This window comes from Grammomys surdaster, unplaced genomic scaffold (assembly GCF_004785775.1).
Source record: "Grammomys surdaster isolate TR1022 unplaced genomic scaffold, NIH_TR_1.0 213, whole genome shotgun sequence".
In the NCBI taxonomy this organism is placed as follows: domain Eukaryota; kingdom Metazoa; phylum Chordata; class Mammalia; order Rodentia; family Muridae; genus Grammomys; species Grammomys surdaster.
The window spans coordinates 4,983,871-5,005,913 of NW_021604658.1; the positions used below are offsets into that span (position 1 = coordinate 4,983,871).

Consider the following 22,043-nt stretch of genomic DNA (forward strand, 5'->3'; position numbering starts at 1 on the left):
CTTCTTCTTCTTCTTCTTCTTCTTCTTCTTCTTCTTCTTCTTCTTCTCCCCCCCCCTCCTCCTCTTCTCCTTCTTTTACGTTTTTTTCGAGACAGGGTTTCTCTGTATAGCCCTGGCTGTCCTGGAACTCATGCTGTAGACCAGGCTGGCCTCGAACTCAGAAATCCGCCTGCCTCTGCCTCCCAAGTGCTGGGATTAAAGGCGTGCGCCACCACCACCCGGCTCTATGTTACTTCTTATATGACTAGTGTATACTTTTCTGTACTACAAACATACTGCAGTACTATGAAATCCAAGGCCACAATTACAGACTTAGAAGACAGTCTAGTACTGTATTCTAGCAATGATGGAAGCTACTTAAGAATCAGTGGTCAGCACATCCCTGTTAGGAACGGCAGGGCAGGAGACGTACTACTAGCACATATGGCTGGGTCAAGATAGGTGAGAGCTAAGGAGGGAGATAAGAGGGTGCCAGGCTAGGAGGGCCACTCACTCAACAGCTTTTAAGATGGGCTTCATTACGCTGAGTAATAGCTAAGCAAACTCAGGGTCTTAGGACTGAATCCAGTTCTAACTTGAAAGTACAAGTAACTTCAGTCATAACATGGCTCGGGTGTCCCTCCTTGAATCACAGTTTGGTGCTATAGACAACCCCTCTCACTAGGGATCTCCCTGGGTTTGGGTGATACCTACAAAGACATAGGGGACTCCATCTCTGCTGATGACGGGGGTACCTCCCACAATGTCATACAACAAAGAACCTTGTGGCAAAAAGTAGAAATGCAGTCAGTGTCAGGAGTCAGTTAAGTGGGAGAGGCATTGGCCAAACCCTTACTCAGACTCTCACCCCTGTCAAAAGAGCCTGGACACAGTGGGGTCCCCAGAGAACTAACTCAGCCCTCAAAGTCCATCCCACTCTGCTGGGTCCTGAGGGGAGTTGGCACACCTTGTGGCCAATTGGCCAATTTGTGGCCCTATCACATCTAACAGCATCTTGGCACCAGGGGATCCAGCAGCTGGGTGTGGGTGGTAGATGGTGGGTGAGGAGGGTGCTCAGGGCATAGTCCCTCAAGGACCTGTACAAAAGGCTTTTCACTTGAGTAGTCCGTCTTTAATGATTGTAAAGGCGCAGGAGTTTAATCCATTTTTGATGTAAGCACTAATAGCTCTGTGTCCTTGAAGTTCAAAGCGGGCGCATACATGTCACTAATTAACCAAGCGCGGAGCCATTCAGCTCCCGCTCGTGTTCCTAATTAGGTCTTTAATAACAAACAAACTCCGACCTTAGCAAGAGGCTCCCATTTGTCAGCCAGGCTAGGAGTATGACTGCTTCCCTGTTTACCGTTGGTCTAAACTTTTTGCTCCTAATCTCAGCCTGGCCTCAAGGGAGATAGGAGAGTCACACCACAGAGACAAGGAACCCTTAAGGCCATCCTTGAAGGTGGTCTTGGCCCTGGTAGGCAGAAAAGCCCTGAACTCACAGGAACTCTAAACCTAGGCTGGTGATTTCCCCTGCCTAGGATCCTCCTTTTGGTGGATGCTGGGTACCTGTCACGGTCAGGGACGGTATAAACCTGTAAAACTAACCAGGACTTGAGGTTATGGTTATACACTGACTTTGCTCAGGCTCTGATTTGATGGGTTTGAAATATGGCCTGGCACTGAGGGAAGTTAAAAAAAAAAAAAACCTCCCAGGTGATTCCAGCATGCAACGTATCTTAAGGCTGGCTTGCTGATTAGCAGAGATGAGCAGGTCTTTTGTTATTGAATTGTGTGTGTGTGTGAGAGGTGTGTGTGTGTGTGTGTGTGCATGTGGAGGTTATTGTCAAGTGCCTTTATTGATCTCTACCTTTAGTTGAGACAGAGTCTCTTGATGAACTTGGAGCTCATCAATTTGGTTAAGCAGGCCGACCAATCAGCTCCAGGGATCTTCCTATCTCTACCTCCTGAGTGCGGGAATTATAGATGAACCTGTGACTCACTGTTATGTGAGCACTGGGGATCAGAACTCAGGTCCACCTGCTTGCATCAGTATGCCCTCTACCAACTGGGCCATCTCCCCTAGCCCCACATCTTCTGCTATTAATGGACGGCTGTTCACCAAGACAGAACCACAGAAGCCTAAAAGGTCCCACCAAGCACACTTAAGGCTAGAAATCTGATATACTGAAAATGGGATTCTAACTGTAAACAGAGGCCTGCCACACCACCATGCATCCTGCACTTGATGGCCAACTGTTCTCAAGGGCACACCTCCACACTTCCATGGGATTTCCTGTCCCAGAGATGCTCTTGGCTTTTTAATATGCTATCCTTAAGCCACTGTCATTTCCACTGCTTATGTCTCCTAGGAGGAAGGATCAGGAGCTTTGGACGGAGCAGCAATACAGAGCTGCCAGGCTGATGGTATCTACTGGGTACTGTAAGTCTGAAATCCTCACTTAGTAGAGGTGGATGCTGGCCATGTCATGCCCCGCCCATCCTACTGTGGGTTTATCTTCTGAGCTATGTCTCACTCACACGGCATCTCCATCCCCAGGAGGTGAGTGCACCTCTTGGTGGTTTCAATATCCTCTTAGCTATTTGAACCTTGAAGGTCAAGACCTAGGGGATGGAGGTCATGAACTCATCGAGACCTCTAGTATGTCATGGTGAGTTTGCTCTTAAGACAGGGAAACAGAAAAAGAGGCTGGCAGAGGGAGACCCTGAAACCTCAGGGGCTACACCTCAGTGGAAGGTTTAAAGGGTGTTTTTCTGGATTAAAAAGACAACGTGAGGCCAAAGACAGCAAAAAGAGTCAAGGAGTTTCTTCCATGTCATGTGGTTCCTGCTGTGTTTCTGGTATGTTCTCTGGTGGGGGAGGGATGGGTTAGTTTTGTGACTGACTCTCTGGGGTACCCACCCTTCCGTGTGTATCTGTAAGGCTGAACTCTCCAAGGCCCGGGAAGCCCACCCTCTCCAAGACAGCCAGGAATAACTTCCAGAAAGAGAGGGAGATGACTAGGAAGCAGGGCTGGCCTGCTTTCCTCACACATCCGTCTCTACCTCAGGCACCCAGGCGCAAGCGTGGCACTCACTGTTTGCCATGGACCTGGACAGACCACTTTATTAATATTAATAAGTATCCAGGAACAAAGGGCCCATTTATTTTTAGCCTTCTTTAATTGTGTAGTAATTACTCATCTACAAAACAAATGAGTCCCTGTTTGCAGTTGCTATGGTACCTGGTGTCCAAGTTTCCCTGAAAGAAGATTGGGCAAGGAGTCGGCTGTGCCTGTGGCCACACCCCCTTCTCCACCATTGGCTCCAAGCACAGCCCCAGCAACTGGGCAGCCAATGGCCTCCTTGCTCTAGGGCTGGGCAGTGTTTCCCAACCACTTTCCAGATGCGGTTTGTGCAAGGCAAAGAAAGGGATACTGACTCCTCCCTGCAGAGACGGCTGCCTATCCAGAGATTCCCTCCCTTATCCATCACCTCAGACAGTGACTAACTTCCTTCAGCTGTATTTTAACTAGAGGTTCCCTTCAAAAAACTGCCTTCAACCTGGCTCTCTCTTGTTGGACCACACCTTTTCTGGGTGTCCTTTGTCTGACGCTGGTCTGAATGGACATAGGGACCAAATCAAAATGTCAGCCAAAGATCAGCCAGGCAGAACCATGCCGTTGAGTCCCAACAACAGAAGCAGGTGCAAAAATGCAGAGCATGCCTCCCGAGATCACTTGTGAATGATTTGGGGTTATCGCCTTCCCTAAGGATAGGAAGAATTGAGTGGGAACAGCTGCACCTTTCTGTTGAGTGTTTAAAAGTTGCAATCTGCCTCAGCCATTGCTAGACTGGTAGGACACAGCGTGTGCTGATAGTGGCTGGGAGCACAGGCTGATGGGATAGGCTCAAATCCTGTCACCGCCACCTCAGATAAGCTACTATCTCTTCCCAGAGCCACAGTTTGTAATCTCTAAAATGGGAAGGGGACCGATGGCACCCATTTATGCCTTCAGAATTAAGTGACACGTGGGCTTGGTGCACACAGCACTCGACACATAATGTGAGCAACTACTGATGAATTTGTTATTATTGTATTCATAAAGTGGGGTTATGTCTCTAACACTCTTTTGTTAACAAGATAGTCTTCTTTTAAAGAAACTTCCAGCAGATGTGTATTTTGAGATGTTTGGTTCACCAGGTGTGGCTTTCTACTAGTCCGAGCCAGACAAGGACAATGAGAGACGGACCAGCAGAAAGGAAGAGGGCAGAGGTTGCCGGGAGGGCAAAGGAATGAGAACTGACAGCCTGAGGATGGGACTGGGTGACAACTTGTCACCAAAGGTAAAATGGAGACGTGTGTCTGCTCTGGGCCCCTGCCCAGGTCATCTTTCTCAGGTGGTTCTATCTTTCTTAGTCTACTGCTATGAAGAATTTGAACCAATCCCCAGCCCCACGATCTAGACATAATAACCCTGGCTGGCTTCTAGGTAGCCCAGTCTCCTTAAGTTTACACTGCACTACCTAGTAGCCAGTCTTCCATTCCCAATCTCTGAAGGCCTGGGCCAGGTCCCTCCTCAAGTACTGAGCTTTGCTGTCTGCCAAGCACTTCCTGACCTACGGCTAGATCTCAAACTTAACTGTGTGATCTGTGTTTCCCAGAAGACTGAGTCTCCACAGAGCAAGGACCATACCACAGAATTCTTCTGTACCCAACCCCAGCCTCCATCTCCATGGCTGAGTGGCTCATCAAGAAGAGGAGAGTATGAGATGTCCTATGTAGATATTTACTGATGTGCATTCAGAGGCCACCATGTCTAAGAACTATTTGTGACTTGTCCAACTCCTCCATGCTACCCTGAATAGTGCTGCCAAGGTATGTCAATCACACACCCTGGTTTCACTTCCTGGTCATGGCTGGGTACCAAGGGCCCTCTACACTGGTCTGTACAGCTCCCTAACCTCACTGGATGCTCACCCCACCCCTACTGTATTTAATTCTCCAGGCATAGTTAACTGTTTGCAGGGCTTCAAACGGACCCTCCCACCCGTGATCCTCCTGTGCATCCCACCTGTGCTCCTCCTGTGCATGGAACAGGTTTCTGTGACTGAGTTTTTGGTGGTATAGTGTCATTAATGACCTGCTGTCTTCACTCCACGCTAGCTGGTTCTTAACGGTATAGACAACACTGGTGTTTTACCATAGCACCCCCCCCCGGCCCACGAGGGTGGTATGTGCCTCTGGTTGTTACTACAATGTAATTTTTCTTCTCTTTCTCAGCTCCCAAGTGTACCTTTAAGATGCAGTCCTTCTCCCAACACCACTGTATAAAAGCTATTTGGTTTAGAAGGAGATAGATCTAACATTCGGTGACTGGTTCTTATAGCACAGGCCTTGGCCAATCAGCACCAAGCTCTTGGCTTTTTGCTAGGATTCTGGACCACCTTCTAAGTTGCGCTGCATTTATGAAGCAAGTCTCATACCTCTCACGCTGGCTTTGTATCTGTTGTGTAGCTGAGGCTGACCTTGAACTTCTGGATTTCCCTACCTCTGACTGCGGAATCTTCAGGTGTGTGCCATTCTGCTGGGTTTATCCAATGCTGGGGATCAAATGCAGGACTTCATGCATTCTAGATTAAATGCACTATTAACTGAGCTGTATCTCCAGACCCACCTCCTTCTTTAGATGGGATAGCATGACACCCCACACAGCTGTAGCCATCATGAGGAAAAGCAAGCTCATATTAAAGTACTAAAGTTAGGAGGGTAGCAAAAGTCAACAGAACTGCATAGAAGGGTCTGGAAAAACACACACACGGAGCCTACACCTTTGTGGCGCTTTCAGGTTCTCAGCCCATAAATCCTCTATAAAACATAAACATGCCAAGCTTTCCAAAACAGCTCAAAACATCATGAATCAGGCCTAACAATGTACCTTCCACATCTAGTGATGACTATTGTTCCATACTTGGTAAATATCTGCTGAATTAAACTTCGGCAGATGGCCATGGCTCTGGTTCTGCACTCTCCATCTGGAGGGCTGGATTATGTGGTCTTGGGCTGGAGCCTGAGTCCTTGGAATGACACACACCTAGACCCAGGACTGCCTGGGTGTTCCCTGTATTGCTGATTATGTCCCGTGTCTGGGTGGCAGGCCTATAGTGGCAGTTCCTTTACAGGGCTAATTTCAGGAGGCCAAATACCTGTGTCAGATCCAGTGTTCTTCACCTTGACTCAAGCCTTGTTTTCAGGTTATCAGGAGTGTGACTCTGGATAAGTCACATAGACATTCTGTAGCCCTGCTCTCTCAGGAGAAAACATGTGAAACCAAGCCAACCCTGCTTTCCCGTGTAGCTTATGGCTTGGGTGTGGCTGTATATGGTTATCAAAGCTCTTTGGAATATACTGCACCACGATGCCTCTAAGCCTGTGTTCCTCTGATGGCTTTCATCAAGCCCAGGGGTTGACCACTTTTCAGGGCTCTTACAGCCCTCAGTCCCTCCACCAATGGGAGCGGGTCTCTAGGCCTAATGTGTTCTCCCCACTTATGCAGTTCCCAAGAGAACCACTACTCTTTGAGTGGAAGGCTCCTCGACAGCCGGGTCTGGGCTCACCCACTTAAGGGACAGTCAGGAACATGTCACCTACTGAAAACCACTGCACTGATTTAAAGACCATTAGCATTCCCCCACTCCATCTGCTTCTAGATTAACTTAGACTTTGGTCTGGACTTTAAGGCTAGGCACTAATTGCTCTAGAGTTGATTTATCAAGTGCATGGTATTTCTATTACAAAATTATTGATTGGGGCTGATGTACTGTACCCTCCACGGGGCTGGTCTGAAAGCCCTTGGAGGATGAATGAGCCGAGGTCAGCAGCGGTAGCCTGTGCACATTATAGATTCAGTGAAGTTACTTAAATTCCATTGCCAGTCTTTGTGGTTAACGCTCTCTTAGAAATGAAATATTTAATGACAACCTGGGAAAGTAGGTGCTCTCCAGAACACAGGCCAGGGCCTGAAAGATGAATACTGAAGTAACACCGAGTGGGTAAGCTAAGTCCGGCTAGTCATGGTACCTTGTCCTGTCCCAGTGGGCTATACCTTTCTCTCCCTCTGGCCACTATACTGAGTCTACTTATGGCAACAGATGTGACTGTATCCTAAGGAGAGGCTTTCTCGATGGCTTTCCCACAGATAGGTCACAGCCCCCAAAAGGATGTATTTTTGCTAACATGAGGTTGAGAGGAAAGCAGAGAGCTGTCCTGTGTCCCCCACTTCTCATCTCCCATCAGATTTTGCTGACAGAAGTGCAAAAAAGCTATTCCCAGAGATGAAGGCACACACTGATCCACACCCCTCACTCTGTGTCATGTATATATGTATGAACGATGTATGTATGCAGGTATACTTACCTGTGTGTATGTGTGCATGAACGTAGAGTTCAAAGGTTGATTTTTTTTATATCTTATATTTTGAGACAGGGTTTCTCACTGAATCCAGAGCTTGCTGTTTTAACTAGTCTGGCTGTCCTATGAGCCTCCAGGATCTATGTGTCTGCCCACCTAATGCTGGGGGTTACAGGTACGTGCTGTCACTGTCTGCTATATCTGACTTTTCTGAATTTTGGGACTCGAAGAAATCAGATCCTCATATATGTGTGGCAAGTACTTTACCCACGGAACAGTCTCCCTAGCTCACTTTCCTGTTTTATAATGAAATTGGAGGTGGTCATTGTCAGGCCAGTGACTCCACTGTCAGAAACAGGGACTCTCCTGAAAGCCACATGATTTCTGCTTATGTGGAAGGATGGAGAGCTCTGAGACACAAAGGTGGCCGCAGAGACCCAGAGCCATCTCAGAAGGGCTGAGGTGTCCATGCCAGTTCCTTGGGCCCTAACCTCCTCCACTGCTTTAGGAGAGGCCTCACAGTGCTGTGGTAGGCATGTTAGTCTGCCTACTTGCCTCCTGGGCTGGCACTCTGAGGGTTCTTCTACAGGCACCAAAGCTGCCCCAGGATGCAGGATGCAGGATGCAGGATGCAGGATGCAGGTTAGGAGGCTGGGGTTCTGCTCTCGGTTTCTGCTCCCATTTGCTGCTCTTCCTTGCTAGCTCTAGGTCAGTTTGCAGCAGCAGCAGCAACAGCATTGAAGCCTAGTCCCAGCCATTTTCTGCTGCCTGCCTCCCCTGTCCCCAGGGAGACCTTGCTGGAAGGATGGCTCCTCCCAGACTTTTCCACCTGGAGCCTTTGTGTCCTCATTCTGTCTGGCCTGGCGCATGCTTGGTTCTTTCGTGTTCTAACTCTGCCAGAGCATCACAGCTCCCCCAACTCCCCCCCCCTCCCAAGGGCCTTCTATTTCATTCTAGCACGACATAGCCTTTTGAAGACATTATGGGCTCTGTGACCTTTTTCCTGAATTCTGTGTCCCATAATACAAAACTTGTATTCTGCATATTTTACCCTATGCCCCCATCTGACTGTAGAGTTTGGTCAGAGCCACTGTCCACCTTCACTTGGCATGCAGATTCTGCATAGTAAGTACTGTCCTTACTTCATATGGTCTTAGAAAGTTAGGGACAAAAGCTCTGAGGTCTCTGGTACTCCCTTATGGCTTGTTGTACATGCAGAAAAGATAGTGTGTCCAAAGATGCTTGCCCACACATGCCCCAAGTGGAAGACAAAGGCTCCCTCCAGAAAAACATTTCTAGGGAGTTCTACAGGGGACAGTGGCTGAAGTGTGGCTGTCTCGGGCCTATCATGTTTCTCTCTTCCCTGAGAAGCTGTGGCAGTCACCACCACGAGGGATGCCGGGCCATCACTCATGCTGCTGGCCCCTTTCACCGTCACCACTCATAAGAGCCAGTGTCAGCATCTATCAGAGTCGAATGTACCCTTTACGTGCAGGGGTTGAAGCTCTTGGTCTCTTCCTTACCACACCTTACCTCCCTCCCCCCACAGGAGTAGATGACATAGGCTGATCTTTTCATAGGGACCTGTGGCCCTGAAGAGCTCAAGAGGAGGCTGGGCTGAGAGGAGCCTGGCTGATGGCCTTAAAAACAAGAACAGATTCTGTGGCTTTGGTCAAGAACAGTGTGGGAAAGATAACTCAGAAGAACAGGATGACTTCTTCGGATTCTGGCTCCCCTTGCTTTCGCTATGGTGAACACGGATCGAGTTGGGCAGGCTAGAGCTGAGGGTGGTGACCCAGTGGAGAGCGTGAGGAGAGGTGGTGGTGGCTGATGGCGAGAACATGGATCCAAGCCCTTGGCGACATTGAAAACATGGAACCCCTTCTCTTCCTGGTCCCCATGCTACCCTCAGACAGCGGTGTTGGGCCGCGCCTTCGGAGACCCTGTAATATCAACTCAACAATGCATGTTCTACAACTACAGCTACAGCTACCAGGACATCTACTACAGTGCATGCATTTAGTTCAGTCCCACAGATACATACAATCTAAGAACAGGCAAGGGAGGTGTGAAATGTTTTACTAGACAACAGGTGTTTTGGAGTTGTAACTGATAAAAAAAAAATAGAAAAACGTAAAGTGTACAAAAAAAGGAGACATTTCTCGAGAGTTGGATATGAGTTTGTTTCTTGAACTGTTTCATCTGAACAAGCAAAACATGCAAACCAGCTGGTACTAACAGGAAGCTGGACACTGAGAGAGGGTTAACAGGTGTGGACAAACCTTCCTGCTGAGCGTGCTCAGAAGAGTGTCTGAGAGGACGTGTGCAGGTCCTAGTGTAAGAGAGGCGGGAAAGTATCCCTCAGACACTCTCTCACCGCAGCCCCAACCAAGCAAGAGAAAAGACAACAGAAACATGACTGCTCACACTCACCACCACCGTCAGGAGCTTACGTCACTAGACTGGAATAAAGCTGGCAAGTATAAAGTACAGTAAGGGGTCCTGGCTGGGGCTGGAGGGTGGGTGATACCAGGGGAAGGGTGCTCTGCAAGTTCTAAGAGTAATACACAGACCCACCAATGAGGTCACCCCAAAATAGAAGTACCCTGAAAATTGGTACCAATTTTTTTTTCCTCAGGTTGGGGGCGGGGGAGGAGGTATCAACTGTCCAACCGGATTTATGTTTGGATGGGACGTGATGGGGGTGGTGCCGCTGGAACTGGATGAGCACAATCAAAATAAACAAACTCTCGACTGAGCACAAGAAAAGATGAGGTTTCAGACTACCAGGTGAACGTGAAAGGAAAGTGACCACTGATAGTGAAGTTATCTAGGAGTCGGCAGGGAGGTCCCCCGCCGGGCCTGTGCCCTGCTCACCTCAGGTTCTGGGGGAAGTAAAGAAAAGGTAGGTAGTAGGCTAGCCCAGAGGAATAGGCTGAGCCAGAAACTCAAAGCCTTCCCCCTTGACTGCCTCAATACCACAGCCCTGACGGATACAAGTTGCCAACCTGAGAAAGATCCAAGCTGCTTCCCACCCCCATGGCCCTCAACAGGTGCTTCCTAACATGGGGCGGGAGGGGGGGAGTCAAAACAAAGAGATGGGGGAGTGGGAGAACTAAATCGGTGGGGCTAGATAAAAAAAATGACTAAAAAAGCTGCCTTCCGTAAGACGTCTAATCCCTAACCCAAGTCCAGGAGTCCCTGGAAGCAGAGACACATTTCCTAGAGTCTATAGTCATTGTCAGCTGTGGCATGGTACCAGGCTCCAGGAAGATAATCAATGGATTCTAAGGAGTTTGTAAGGACTCCTCATGCAGGATGCTTGCTCAGGAGGCTGGGGCAGGGACATCCTTAGCTTTTAGGGAAGACCTGGGAATAGGGCAAGGCAAGGTTCGAGGAGCTGGTCCAGGGAAATCTGGGTCATTAAGTGCCTGGGAACCCTATGGAGCCTGGTGTAATACATACACTGATGTATGGCTTTTCTCAATTCACAATAGAGTATTTGTCAATGAAGGGCCAACCAAAGGTATATTAACTGGCCAACCTTCCAAGCTCAGAGTTTGGGTTAAATTCTAGAGAAAAGAAGGTGACTGTCTACCTACTGGCCAAAATATGTTAAAAGAAAAAGGCAGAGTTCCCTTCCCCAACTTGACAGTTTTGGTCCAAGTCCAAAGATGGGGGTCTGGGCTGGGCTTCCTGGTCTCCATAAACAGATCGGGCCACGTTCTCTCTATGGTGGACACAACCCAAGCCTACAGCCACTAGGCAGTGCTGGGGGTTTCTCCTTGGGTGGGTACCTCAAGCTGAGGATTTACTCCATGTAGTAACCCAGGCTGGGGTGGGCAGGGGTTTGGGGAGCGTCCTCCTGAATACGATTCACTAACAGTGCAGCGATGAACATGGCTGACCTTGATGGCCTGTGGGAGATTTGGCTCCCGATGGAAATGGCTACAAATAAAACACCACTGATCCGGGAAACAAAATGTGTGGTTGGAGATGACCTTGAGGGTTAGGAGTTAGAGGGATGGGTGAGAGGGGCTCCCACCTGGCTGGGGAGGGGGAGGGGTCTATGCATGGGCAGAGTGGCAGAAGGGGGCACAGCCCGGGGAGACGGCTCTCAGACTCACAAAGAATCCCATACTGCCCTTTAAACTTGCCATGAAGTCAAGGGGATTGGGGTGGGGTGGGGAGAGAGGCAGGATTAATTTCGGGTTAAAGTTTAGTTTCATAATCCAAGTTATCAAAAGAAAGAAACTGATCGGAGAAAACAAACAACACTCACAAATTTCAAGACTGTTCTTTTGATCTTTCTCCCCTCCCAGGCACAGGTAGGAATGAGGCTTTTTGTTTTTGTTTTTTGTTTTTTTTTCTTCTCATTCTCCCAAAGCATTCATAATAAAACCCCCAAAACTAGAAACAGGAAGACATGATGCAACTGTGCACCTGTCTTAGGGCCTGGGAATGGGGAACACCAAGGGACACTGGCCAGAGGGCAAGTGGGACCTTTAGAGACTAGAGTGGGCAGAAGCTGACAGTGCCCAGCTATCTGGGCTTCCCAGCCTGCCTGCCAATCACAAGCTCTCTGGCAAACTGCCCCTCAGCAGCCCCCACCTCAATTAATGTCCTACCTGGGCCACCCCCAAAACTCCAGTGGGTATCTTTGGGGAGGGAATCCTTTGTAGCTTGGAGGCAGTGCCAGTTTGCATGGAACGGATTTTCTCTGACATTTTCTAATGAGCCTCACTGTACCAGTTTGGGTTTTTGGCATTTGCCCTCTGGGCCTTTAACGATCCATTTTCTGGTGACTTCACCAGCACCCAACCCTGCCCCACTCTCTTCAGAGACTAGTTCTGTGAAATTAGTGCTCCAGAGCCCTGCCTGAGGGGGCAGAGTGTCAGGCCAGCTGATCAGTGGAGGGAGAGCAGCTGTCAACAGGGGTGCCCAGTGCACGGCAGGAAGCCCTTGGCACTCATGGTGGGGTGACATACCCCAGTTCTGGCTGGACCTTATAGCTCTGGCCACTAGAGAGCTCCAGATCTTTTAAAAGGCCAAAGGTCATGGGAAAGAAAGTTCCAATCTCTTTGGTGGCTACTTGACTCAGAAGTGAGTCTGGGACAACAGGGACTTAGGCCACAGCAGGCATCATTCCTTTGCCTCCCTCAAGGATTGGTTCATATCTGGCTTCAAGGGCTCTGGGAGTTGAGCCAGAGTAAAAAGCCCACCTGCCAGGCTTGGCAGGAGAGGGAGTCTACTTTCTACCTTTTTGGCCTGGTCAGACCCAAAGAAGGGAACTTCTAAACCTGCCAGAGCCAAGGACATCAGTGACCAGAATTTCTGGGAGCTTGGCTTAGAGAGACAGGGCGGTCCAAAGCCAAAGGGAAAGGTAGGTTTTCTTTGTGTATAGAAGCACAATTCTGCCTAGGGTTTGCAGTCCCCTAACTGTGACAGACTCCTGCAGGGACTGCCCTGGGTGGGTGGGCCTTGGTGATGCCTCCCTGTTCCCGCCCCCTCCCCTGGGCCATGGGGAGAGGAGTGCTGGACAGACGCAGCCACACAGACTGGCAGGGCTTTTACCTTCCCCTGCATACGAGGCATGCCTGGGGACCGCCTGCCCCGCACACCTTCCTACCTGATCCTCGAGCCGCTGCCACAGCTGCTGCTGCCACTGGTCCATAAGCCGCTGCTGGGAAGCCTGGGGAGAGAAAGGAGTGGAATCAGAAAGTGCCACTGAGGACCCCAGCTCACACAAAAGACAGCTGGGAAGGGCTTCACAGACAGCTTTGGGGAGATACAGATCAGTGGCTCTCAGGCTTCTGGAAGGCACAGAATCTTTAGATGTCTATCTGCTCCCCAGAAATGCATTCTAGGAAACACACCACAGTAACTCAACTATGAGGAGGGCCTCTGTCTTTGAGAATTGAGTTGAGGCCTCTGTTGACCCTGTACTGACATGACGATGCTACACTGTACAGGGATCCTGGTGGTGGGGTCAGCAGGAGCTCCAAGGCAGGAAGCACTTGGGGCTGGCTTCTTCATAGAAGAGGTGCCATGACCTAGAGATGGTTTCACTCCCAAAAGTTCTCCAAAGATCTGGTCATCGGAGCTCTAGATTGGTCAAACTTCCTGTCAGCAGTGCCATGGCCCGTGGCTAAGGGCAAAGCATGAGGGTGTTTCCAGTTGAGTATACACATGATGCCAGACGTCAGAGGGCTGAGGGGCTCTACCTGGGCTGAGCCCTGTGGTTCTACATGATCCTGTTCTGTGTTTCAGTCTTCCCAGAGTTATAATAATATTACTCTGTGGTGTTAGGGATGGAACCCAGGGCTTGGATGTGTCAGGTACAGACTATCCCAGCCCATCCCACGCAATGACAGGGAACTCTGATGTAACTCCAGTGCACGAGGCCACAGTCAGAGGAAGCCAGTCTGGAGGCTCCCCCAGCGGGGTTGAGTACTGTCTAGTACAGATAGGTCAGGCAGGAATAAAGCCGAGGCTGACCATATAGCTGCAAAATGTCCCTATGAAAGAAAAGGTAGGCCGAATTCGTTCCTCTCTCCTAGTGGCTACTCTGACCACTAGCTTGACATACATAGTCACACACTGGACAATATACAGACATACTTCCACATACATAAAGACAAATATCTTCTGCCACCAGGAAGACATTTGCAGCCTGACCCCAAGACCCACTTCCAGGGGCTACTTTAAAAAAAAAGATTCACCAGAAGCCCCTGAAAACCCAACAGCCCCCAAAGAGCTGCTTGACTTTAGCCACAGAGCCTGTCTGGTAAGGCACTTCTACAGGACAAGGGACCAAGACATGCACCGGAAGAGCAGGGAGCAGAGGAGCAAAGAAAGGAGGAGCATCCTCCACACAGAGCAAACTAGAAGCCCACTAAACTCTAAGGCTATGGTCCGAGCTACGTGGTTCTACGGAGGGCAAGACGTTCAAAAGGCAAAGAGCTACTCTAAAAAGGTCAGGCTAAGCTACTTAAAATGCCAATGAAAAGAGACATACTTGCATTTAAATATGGTAATAGGGCTGTTGGAGGGGAAAAAAAAGATCCAGGTGAAATAATTGTACACGGTTCTCCTAGGCTGGGAATGAGTCTCCCAGCGCCCATGAAGACCTCGCTGCTCCCTTCCCAGAGGGAGCCCGGGATGGGACTCCCCACCTAGTCCTCTCCCAAGCTCTTCCATGCAGGCTCTAGATTTCTGAAGATGGTGTTGGTGGAAAGTGCTGAAGGAAAATAAGGAAGAAGTCAGGTTATTTCTCTTTGTCCCAACCTCTGTTCACCCAGCCTCCTGCTGCAGGCCCAGAGCGGGGCTTAAGGGATGCTCACAATGAAGAAGCAGCAGGGGAGAGGAAGGTTATTCTTTTGTGCATTCTTTCACTAGACACAACATAGGAGGTTTCCTTGGGAGCGTGAGAAGATGCCAGTTGGAGGAAGGGAGTATAGTCGGTAAGATTTGTTTAAAAAAAAAAAAAAGAGTTTATTTTCTAGAGTTAAGCAGTTTGGACAAGAAGGTTGAGAGAAAGAGGAAGAACAAAAAAAAAAAAAAAAAGGAAATCCATTATCCTGCACCTCAGATAAAGGCTTCTCCTGGAGATGGAGTACTCTGCCTGCGATGGAAGTTTCCTCAGGCACTGAGGTGAACTAAGAGGCAGAGGTTATCAGAGGTGGCTGCAGAGGGAGCCACTCTGTGTGTGCAAACTGCAGCCCCTGTGTTGTCACCTCAGGCTGTCAGTTCTTCCTTCTGAGACACCAGAGACACACTTCTACCACCCACCCCGAGTCTTGAACTAAGCATGACTCATTCCTGCTGCTCTGTACCAGCCCCCTTCTGTTCTGGCAGGCTATCCACCTCTAGAGGTCACCCTTCACTCCAACAGGTTCCCCACGGGACCTGGTGGATGGACTTGTGAGTGTGCCACCCAGATGCAGAAAGATGTGCTGTGTTCGTGATAGATATATTTCATGGGAATACGTGTTGTGTTTGCATTGGGTATACATGTTTGTGTGGGGGAGTATGTCTTGGGGAGGCGGTTTATGGTGGAGGTAGGTATGCGTTGGGGTAGGTTGAGAGTTCTAGAAACCAAAGAACTGTCATACTGGCTACAGGGATTAAGGTATATCATTGTAGGTGCCTAACTTGGCCCAGCCAACTGTGACTGCAGGTAAGCCGCTTAACCTTCTGTGCACAAGGGCTAGCTATACTAGTACACAGTTCACATATACAAAGTGCTCAGATCAATGTCTGAGAGCGAGCCAGTATAATGGAAGTACCTTTCCCCAGCTATCAGCTCCGTGGTATGCAAGGCAGAACTCTTTCTAGATAGGGCCTGTTCTGCTTTCTCTACAGTAGACATCATGGTTCCATGGCCACAGGGACATCGGGACATACTTGAGTTCCATACAGGTAGTAGTGATCTGTAACCCTTCACTATGTCTTTTCTTGTTGCCATTCTTAAAGCAAAATTTCCATTGCTCAAAATAACAACACACATTCTGTTTATCTCTGCCCAAGTGGACACGCTATGTTAGCAATGAATCCAGCACAGAGGGGAGAGATGTTTTGCTGATCAAATCCCAGACGGGCTGGGAGCCACAGGTTGGCTATCTGTGAATGGGAAAATATACCACGTTCCTCCTGCCTGGGAACTTTCCAGTCATAGAGAAGATGCCTGGGGACATTAGAAGCAGGCTAATGGAGGGATTCTGGGTGAGAAAAGGCTGTCTCATGTAGTGTTCTTGGTGGATGGGGTCAGGGCCAGAGAGTCATTCATCAGCTCATTTGGCCTCCAGCCCTGGCTGACCCCTGCCTTGCTTGCTGTGAGACTTGGGCAGAGTACATTATTCCTCTCAGCCGCAAGACAGGCTGGCTGACAAGATGACCTTTATAGTCCCTTAGCTGCAGGCCCTGCACCTAGTCTGCCTATCTATGAAGATGACAATCCTAAGTCCCCTGGGGTTGATGTCAACAAAACTTTGGGGTTAATGACATGTCTAAGGGAAAGACAACACTACAGGACTGACAGTGACTGACACACTTTGATAGACTTTTGGAGTCGTGATACCTCACTTCAAGTTATAAGTCAATAGTGTTTTAATTTTTTTGTTTTGTTTTGGTTTTGGTTTTTCAAGACAGGGTTTCTCTGTGTAGCCTTGGTTGTACTGGAACTCATTCTGTAGACCAGGCTGGCCTTGAATTCAAGAGATCTGCCTTCCTCTGCCTCTCCTATGCTGGAATTAAAGGTGTGCACAACCACCTTATGGCTTAGTTTTGGTTTTTGGTTTTTAGTTTTTTTTTAAATTATGATACTGCATCTACTTTTTCCTGCTTCCGCAGCACACCCTTGTTTCTGTATTACCTAAGTACAGCTATGTTTTATATGCATATCTTATTTCTCTTGCTGGGTGACAATCTCTTCTAGGACAGACACATGGTTCACTTAACCTCTGGCTCAGAGACTTCTCAAACTCTAGCTGCCCGATGGCCTGGTTGCAGGGCTACCATGTGTGAGTGAGGAGGGCTGGGAGTGGCTTGTCTGGGTCAAGTGTGGCCAAGGACAGCACTATCTGGGACTCTTAACAGCCTGACTCCCCTGATCCTCTAGCCCCAGGGCGGAAGCTCATGTACTCCCAAGGTAAGCACAGTGGAGGACACAGTCTATGACTCACAGGAATGCCCAGTTCTGTGATACATGTTGATTTTCAACCCTGGGTTGAGAACCAGATGGCATCACCTGGTTTATAGTATTTACACATGCTGATGTCCCTGGGGATCATGACTGGCTCAGTCTTGAGTAGTTTTTAAAAGTCCTTTAACATTAGGGCCTTTAAAAGCTTCTCAGGGTGGTGGCAAGGTAGAGGACCCAAAGGTCAGTCACTGGCTGGTGAGATGGCTCAACAGACCAAGCGTTTCTGAGCAAGTCTGCTTAACTTCAGTGTGTGCCTCCAATGCTATGTAAGACTGGCCAGCTAGTGTGCTGGAGGCCAAAATGAGATCTTCCCTCAACAAGGTGAATGCAGAGAACTGATCCATGAAACTGGTCTACTGACGTCCTATGTGTGCATACGTGTACAAATAAGTAAAATAATAACATACTTTAAAAAAAAAATCAAGTCCTGGGACACAGCTGTATACTCGGTCACTCTTCTACCTCACAGGAGCAAGGAGCTTCCTGAGAATATGGAAGGGAATCAAATTCTTCTGATCAATCCTATTCCCAACAGTGGGGTCTGATCTTGGCCTTGGGGAGCTTTGAAATCTCAGGTTGCTCTGGCCACACCTTCATCAACAGAATCAAACCTTCTGGTAGTTTCTAACACGTAATGCAGTCAAATAAGCCATGGGTTAGAAGAAGCTGTGGGGAGTCTTTGCTTCTTGTAAACACTGAAAAGGATGCTGCTTCCTGTCTGACTAGGAGGTCAAAGGTCTTTTCTGTCTCCTTTTCCTATATTCATTTGGAAGAGATGTTGGCTTGTGGGGTTGTATGTGTACATGGGTCCGCATGTCCGTACGCTTCCCCCCAACCCCCACAGCACTGCTGGAGTTCCAGCTGGGTTCAGATTTATTTCTGTGACCTGGGATGCGTTAAAGATCTCCCCCTCCCCCTCAAATGAAGAGAATTCTGAAGCCTTGTATTGCCTCAGGAGGTATGATTTGGGGGATCCTTCTTCAAGTCCCACACGAACAGTTTCTTCGGAGGTTGCCTGATCATGTACTCTTCTCATCCTTGACACCCGGCCTCTCCCTAAAAGCAGTTTCTATAGCTGGTTCAAACTATCTTGGCTAATCTGATGCTGCTTCTCTGAATCCAAATACTGGAAAATAAGCCACCAAAAGAAGAAACTGTTACCCAGAATGTAGGAAACATGTCCTACACGAGTTTGGAAACATTGCCATCTGCCACTCTGGCTGGCCCAGGCTGCTCAGGGCCTGCCTGGGATGGCGGGGCTCACCATTTTACAGAAAAATTCATAGCTCTGACTTCTCTGGGTGAGGCTGGAAGAAGGCTGGGCGGCACATAATTGGAGCTAGAGGAACCAGGGGTTCACATAAGAACAGAGGCTCCAAAGAGAAGGCGAAACTAATCACCAAAGGGGCACATTTCCAGGATCAAACGGAAATGGTCTGCTTTGACGGAAGCGGATGCACATTCATTTCAAAAGGAACAGAATAAGCCCTGAGCTCCTGGCATTCAAAACAGGAACCTGATTCAAGGCACACTGTTTAAGGAGTGAGACCAGCTTTTCCAGGAGGTATCCACAGCTGTGCAGATCCCCTAGACAGGTGAGGGGGCCAGAAGCAGCTGCTGCTTGCGGCAGGGGGATGCTGAAGAGAACATGGGCTAAGAATGCCTCACTCTTGGCTACAGCAGAGAAAATACTTAATTTAGGACCTGATAGCTGTCCCCGGGAAGGAAGCAGAGGGGCCAAACTGAGAAGCCAAGGCTGTCTCTGGCCAACAGTGAGGGGTGGACAGTTCAGGTCTGCTCTCTTCAGGGTGTTAGCACTAAAACATGGAAGGTAGGCACAGAACATGCTTCTGCCCCACCTTGGCTAAGTGTTAATTGCTGTTTTAATGTATGTTAACTCTTTAGATGCTTAGGTGGGAATAAAGGAAGTACATCATGTTGCATCTGTGAAATATCAGGAGGCTTGGGCAATACTTTCCTTCCTTTTTAAACACTGAGCTCAGGGCCTTGTACTAGCTAGACAAACCCTCTGTCACTTAGGTACACCTCTAGCCCTTATTTTGAGGATGGGTCTCAATAAGTTACTCAGGTTAGTCTTGAACTTGAGATTCTTTCCTATGCCTCTCAAGTAGTTGGGGTTATAGAGCTGTGCCACCAGGTCTAGTCTGTGCTAGAGTGGGACTCTATATGGTGACTTTAGCTTAGCACTCTTCTCCTGAGCCTTCTCTACCTCAGGTGCTTCATCCCTCAGAGCAGAGGGCTAGCAGTCACATTCAGGATGAATGTTGGCCAAGAAACCCTCTAAGACATGTTCCCAACCCCTGGCCTCCTGTTGGATGTTTATTACAGAATGGTTGCTATGTACCAGGCATTGTCCCAAGCACTGGACCCACAGCAGAGACTAACACTCACCATCCCTGCCCTATGACTGTAGTTCCTGATGGAAAAATAGGGTTCATCCTGGGGTGGCATTCTACAAGGAGACTGCAAACAACCTGACTCCCCAGGACAAAGGCAAATGATAAGCTGAGCCCCAGAACACTGTGGGGGTCCCCTGTGCCCCGGAACCTTCTGACTGCTGCAGGTTCACCATTGAGATCAAGGAGACAGCTGCTTGGAGATGTAGGTAGCAATCTGATGACTCAATCTCAGGGACAGAAGCAGAGGCCAGAACAGCAGGAGAGAAGGGAACAAATGCATTCCCATGGCAGTGAACCTCGACCTGGCCCCAGACATCTCCCCTCTTCCACCTAGCTGAGTTGAACAAAATTCTGACTTTTTATTTCCTGTCACCCAGATTTTCAAACACAGAACAGACAAAGAAAGCTGAAATCATGTTTTCTCCCAACCTGAGCCATTTTTATTTGATATGCTTGGTCCCAGTTTCCTCCTACAGGGGGCTGTTAAACAGACCTACCACAGCAGGCTTCCATTGACACTAGCTCTACTGCAGACACCTCTGCAGGCCAGGATAGCAAGTACTGAACACCCAGAACTTCCTGATCTCTGGAAGCTCCAGCTCTGACCCTGGTCCCATCACCAGCTCCGTAAGAGGATATCTGGAGCTCTGGTCCCATCCCCCACAGCATGAAGACTGTCCATCCTGGAGTCTCTAGACAGGAGGCTTTGGGTACCAACTCTGCTCAGGGGAGAGTCATGGGAGTCTCTTCAATATTTAAAAATCCCAACAGCTAGCAGAGGGCACCTCAGTTCACAGGCTGGAAGGAAGAAGAGTGTTCTCTCTGCCTTCCTATTCCTTGGCTATGAAAGGCCTGGCCTTAGCAATAAGCCATGATAATGACACTAGTAGTGTCTACTTTCTCTAGGTCAAAGGATTTCCTTATGTCTTTCTCTTACTGGACAAGAAGGCCATGTCTGTTTCTTTAATAGATGAAGACGCTGCAGTAGGAGACACAAACAGGCACGAGGCTAGGTAAAGGAGAGGGACAGTTCAGTTGGCAAAATGCTTGCACTGCCTGTACGAAGACCTGAGTTAGATTCCTAGAACCCATATTAAGAAAAAAAATAAAAATAAAAAAAGGAGCCAGCTGGCCATGATGGCACATTTTTGTGATCCCTGAACTGGGAAGGTGACGTCAGGTGGATCCTGGGGCTTGCTGGACAACTAGCCTAGCTTATTTGGCAAGCTCTAAGACAATAAAAGACCCTGCTTCAATAAACCAGGTGAACAGTGTTTCTGGAATGCCACCTAAGATAAACACACACACATACACAAACACACACCCCTCAGGTTCTCACTTAATAACGCCCCTCCCTACCTCATCTTCTTCCTCTGTGAAGCACAGCTACTAGCGCCTATTCTGTGGCGCTGCCGTGAAAAGTCAGGGAGACGACAGTGTGAAGAGCTTGCCATAAGTGGACTACAAACTTCTATTCCTATTTTTTATTATTATTGCCCAAGGTAATGGCAACAGAGCTGCGAAATCCCTTTAGTGCTTCCCATTCTAAAATCCTATTAATTTACGTGATTTGGCATTCAGAGGGCTTTCATGGGTAACATGCATAATTTACTAGTGAGAGAAGAGCCGTCTTTTCTCAAGTGTAAGCTTGAACCGTAGTCGAGTCATGTGATAGCAGGACAGAAAGACACTTGGAAGACTCAGGAAGGCCTGGCCAGGGCGGCTGCATCAGAAGTGTAAGCATGAGTCCCGAGGCTTACGGCTGAGTCCTGTGCATCATCACTAGTCTCTAGAACTGGAATACCTTTTCAATACCGATGGGGGAAACTTATCTTCTTTTACTTTGTATTTATGTGTATGCATGCCACCTATGTGCCAGGTATCCATGGAAGGCACTAGAGGGCATCAGATGCCATGGTGCTGGAGTTACAGGCAGCTGTGAGCCACCATGCGGGTGCTGGGAAGAGAACTCAGGTCCTTTGCAAGAGCAGCACGTGTTCTTAACTGATGAGCTATGTCTCTAGTCCCTACTTGGTGAACTTCTCTTTGTATTTCAAAGCTTAGGTTGGTTATTAAATGCTATGGTCTGAATATGTATGTCATCCCTAAATGTTGAAATCCTCACCAGCAAGGTATCAGGGGGTGGGGCCCTTGGGAAGTGAGTAGGCATGAGGATAAAGCCCCCTTGGTGAGATTAGTGCCTTTATAAAAGAGAATCCAGGGCCAGCAAGCTGGCTCAGCAGGAAATGGCATGTGCCGAGCAAGCCTAGAAATCTGAGGTCAACCCCTAGTCCTGTAGGAGAGCACCTACAACATAAAGTTATCCTCTGATCTCTATACACTCTGTGGCAGGCATGCTCCACCCACATCATCATGTACAGACATATACATACACAATAAATAAAACATTACTTTACAAAGAGAGAGAATCCAAAGAGTTCGCTAGTCCCATGCCCCACCCGCACAAAGGGAAGCTTCAACAAGAAAACAGGCATCTGTGGACCAGGAAGTAGTTCTCATCACCACAGAG

The 22,043-nt window shown here is 48.6% G+C and overlaps 1 protein-coding gene across 3 annotated transcripts in view; it reads right to left on the reverse strand.

Annotated features, from left to right (window-relative positions):
• Msi2 (musashi RNA binding protein 2) overlaps nt 1-22,043 on the reverse strand; it is a 368,246-nt gene that overhangs the window by 11,858 nt on the left and 334,345 nt on the right. For all 3 annotated transcript variants that reach the window (XM_028772332.1, XM_028772331.1, XM_028772333.1), the window contains exon 11: nt 13,020-13,082. In XM_028772332.1, the coding sequence (XP_028628165.1) occupies nt 13,020-13,082 (63 nt within the window). The remainder of the gene's footprint in view (nt 1-13,019; nt 13,083-22,043) is intronic.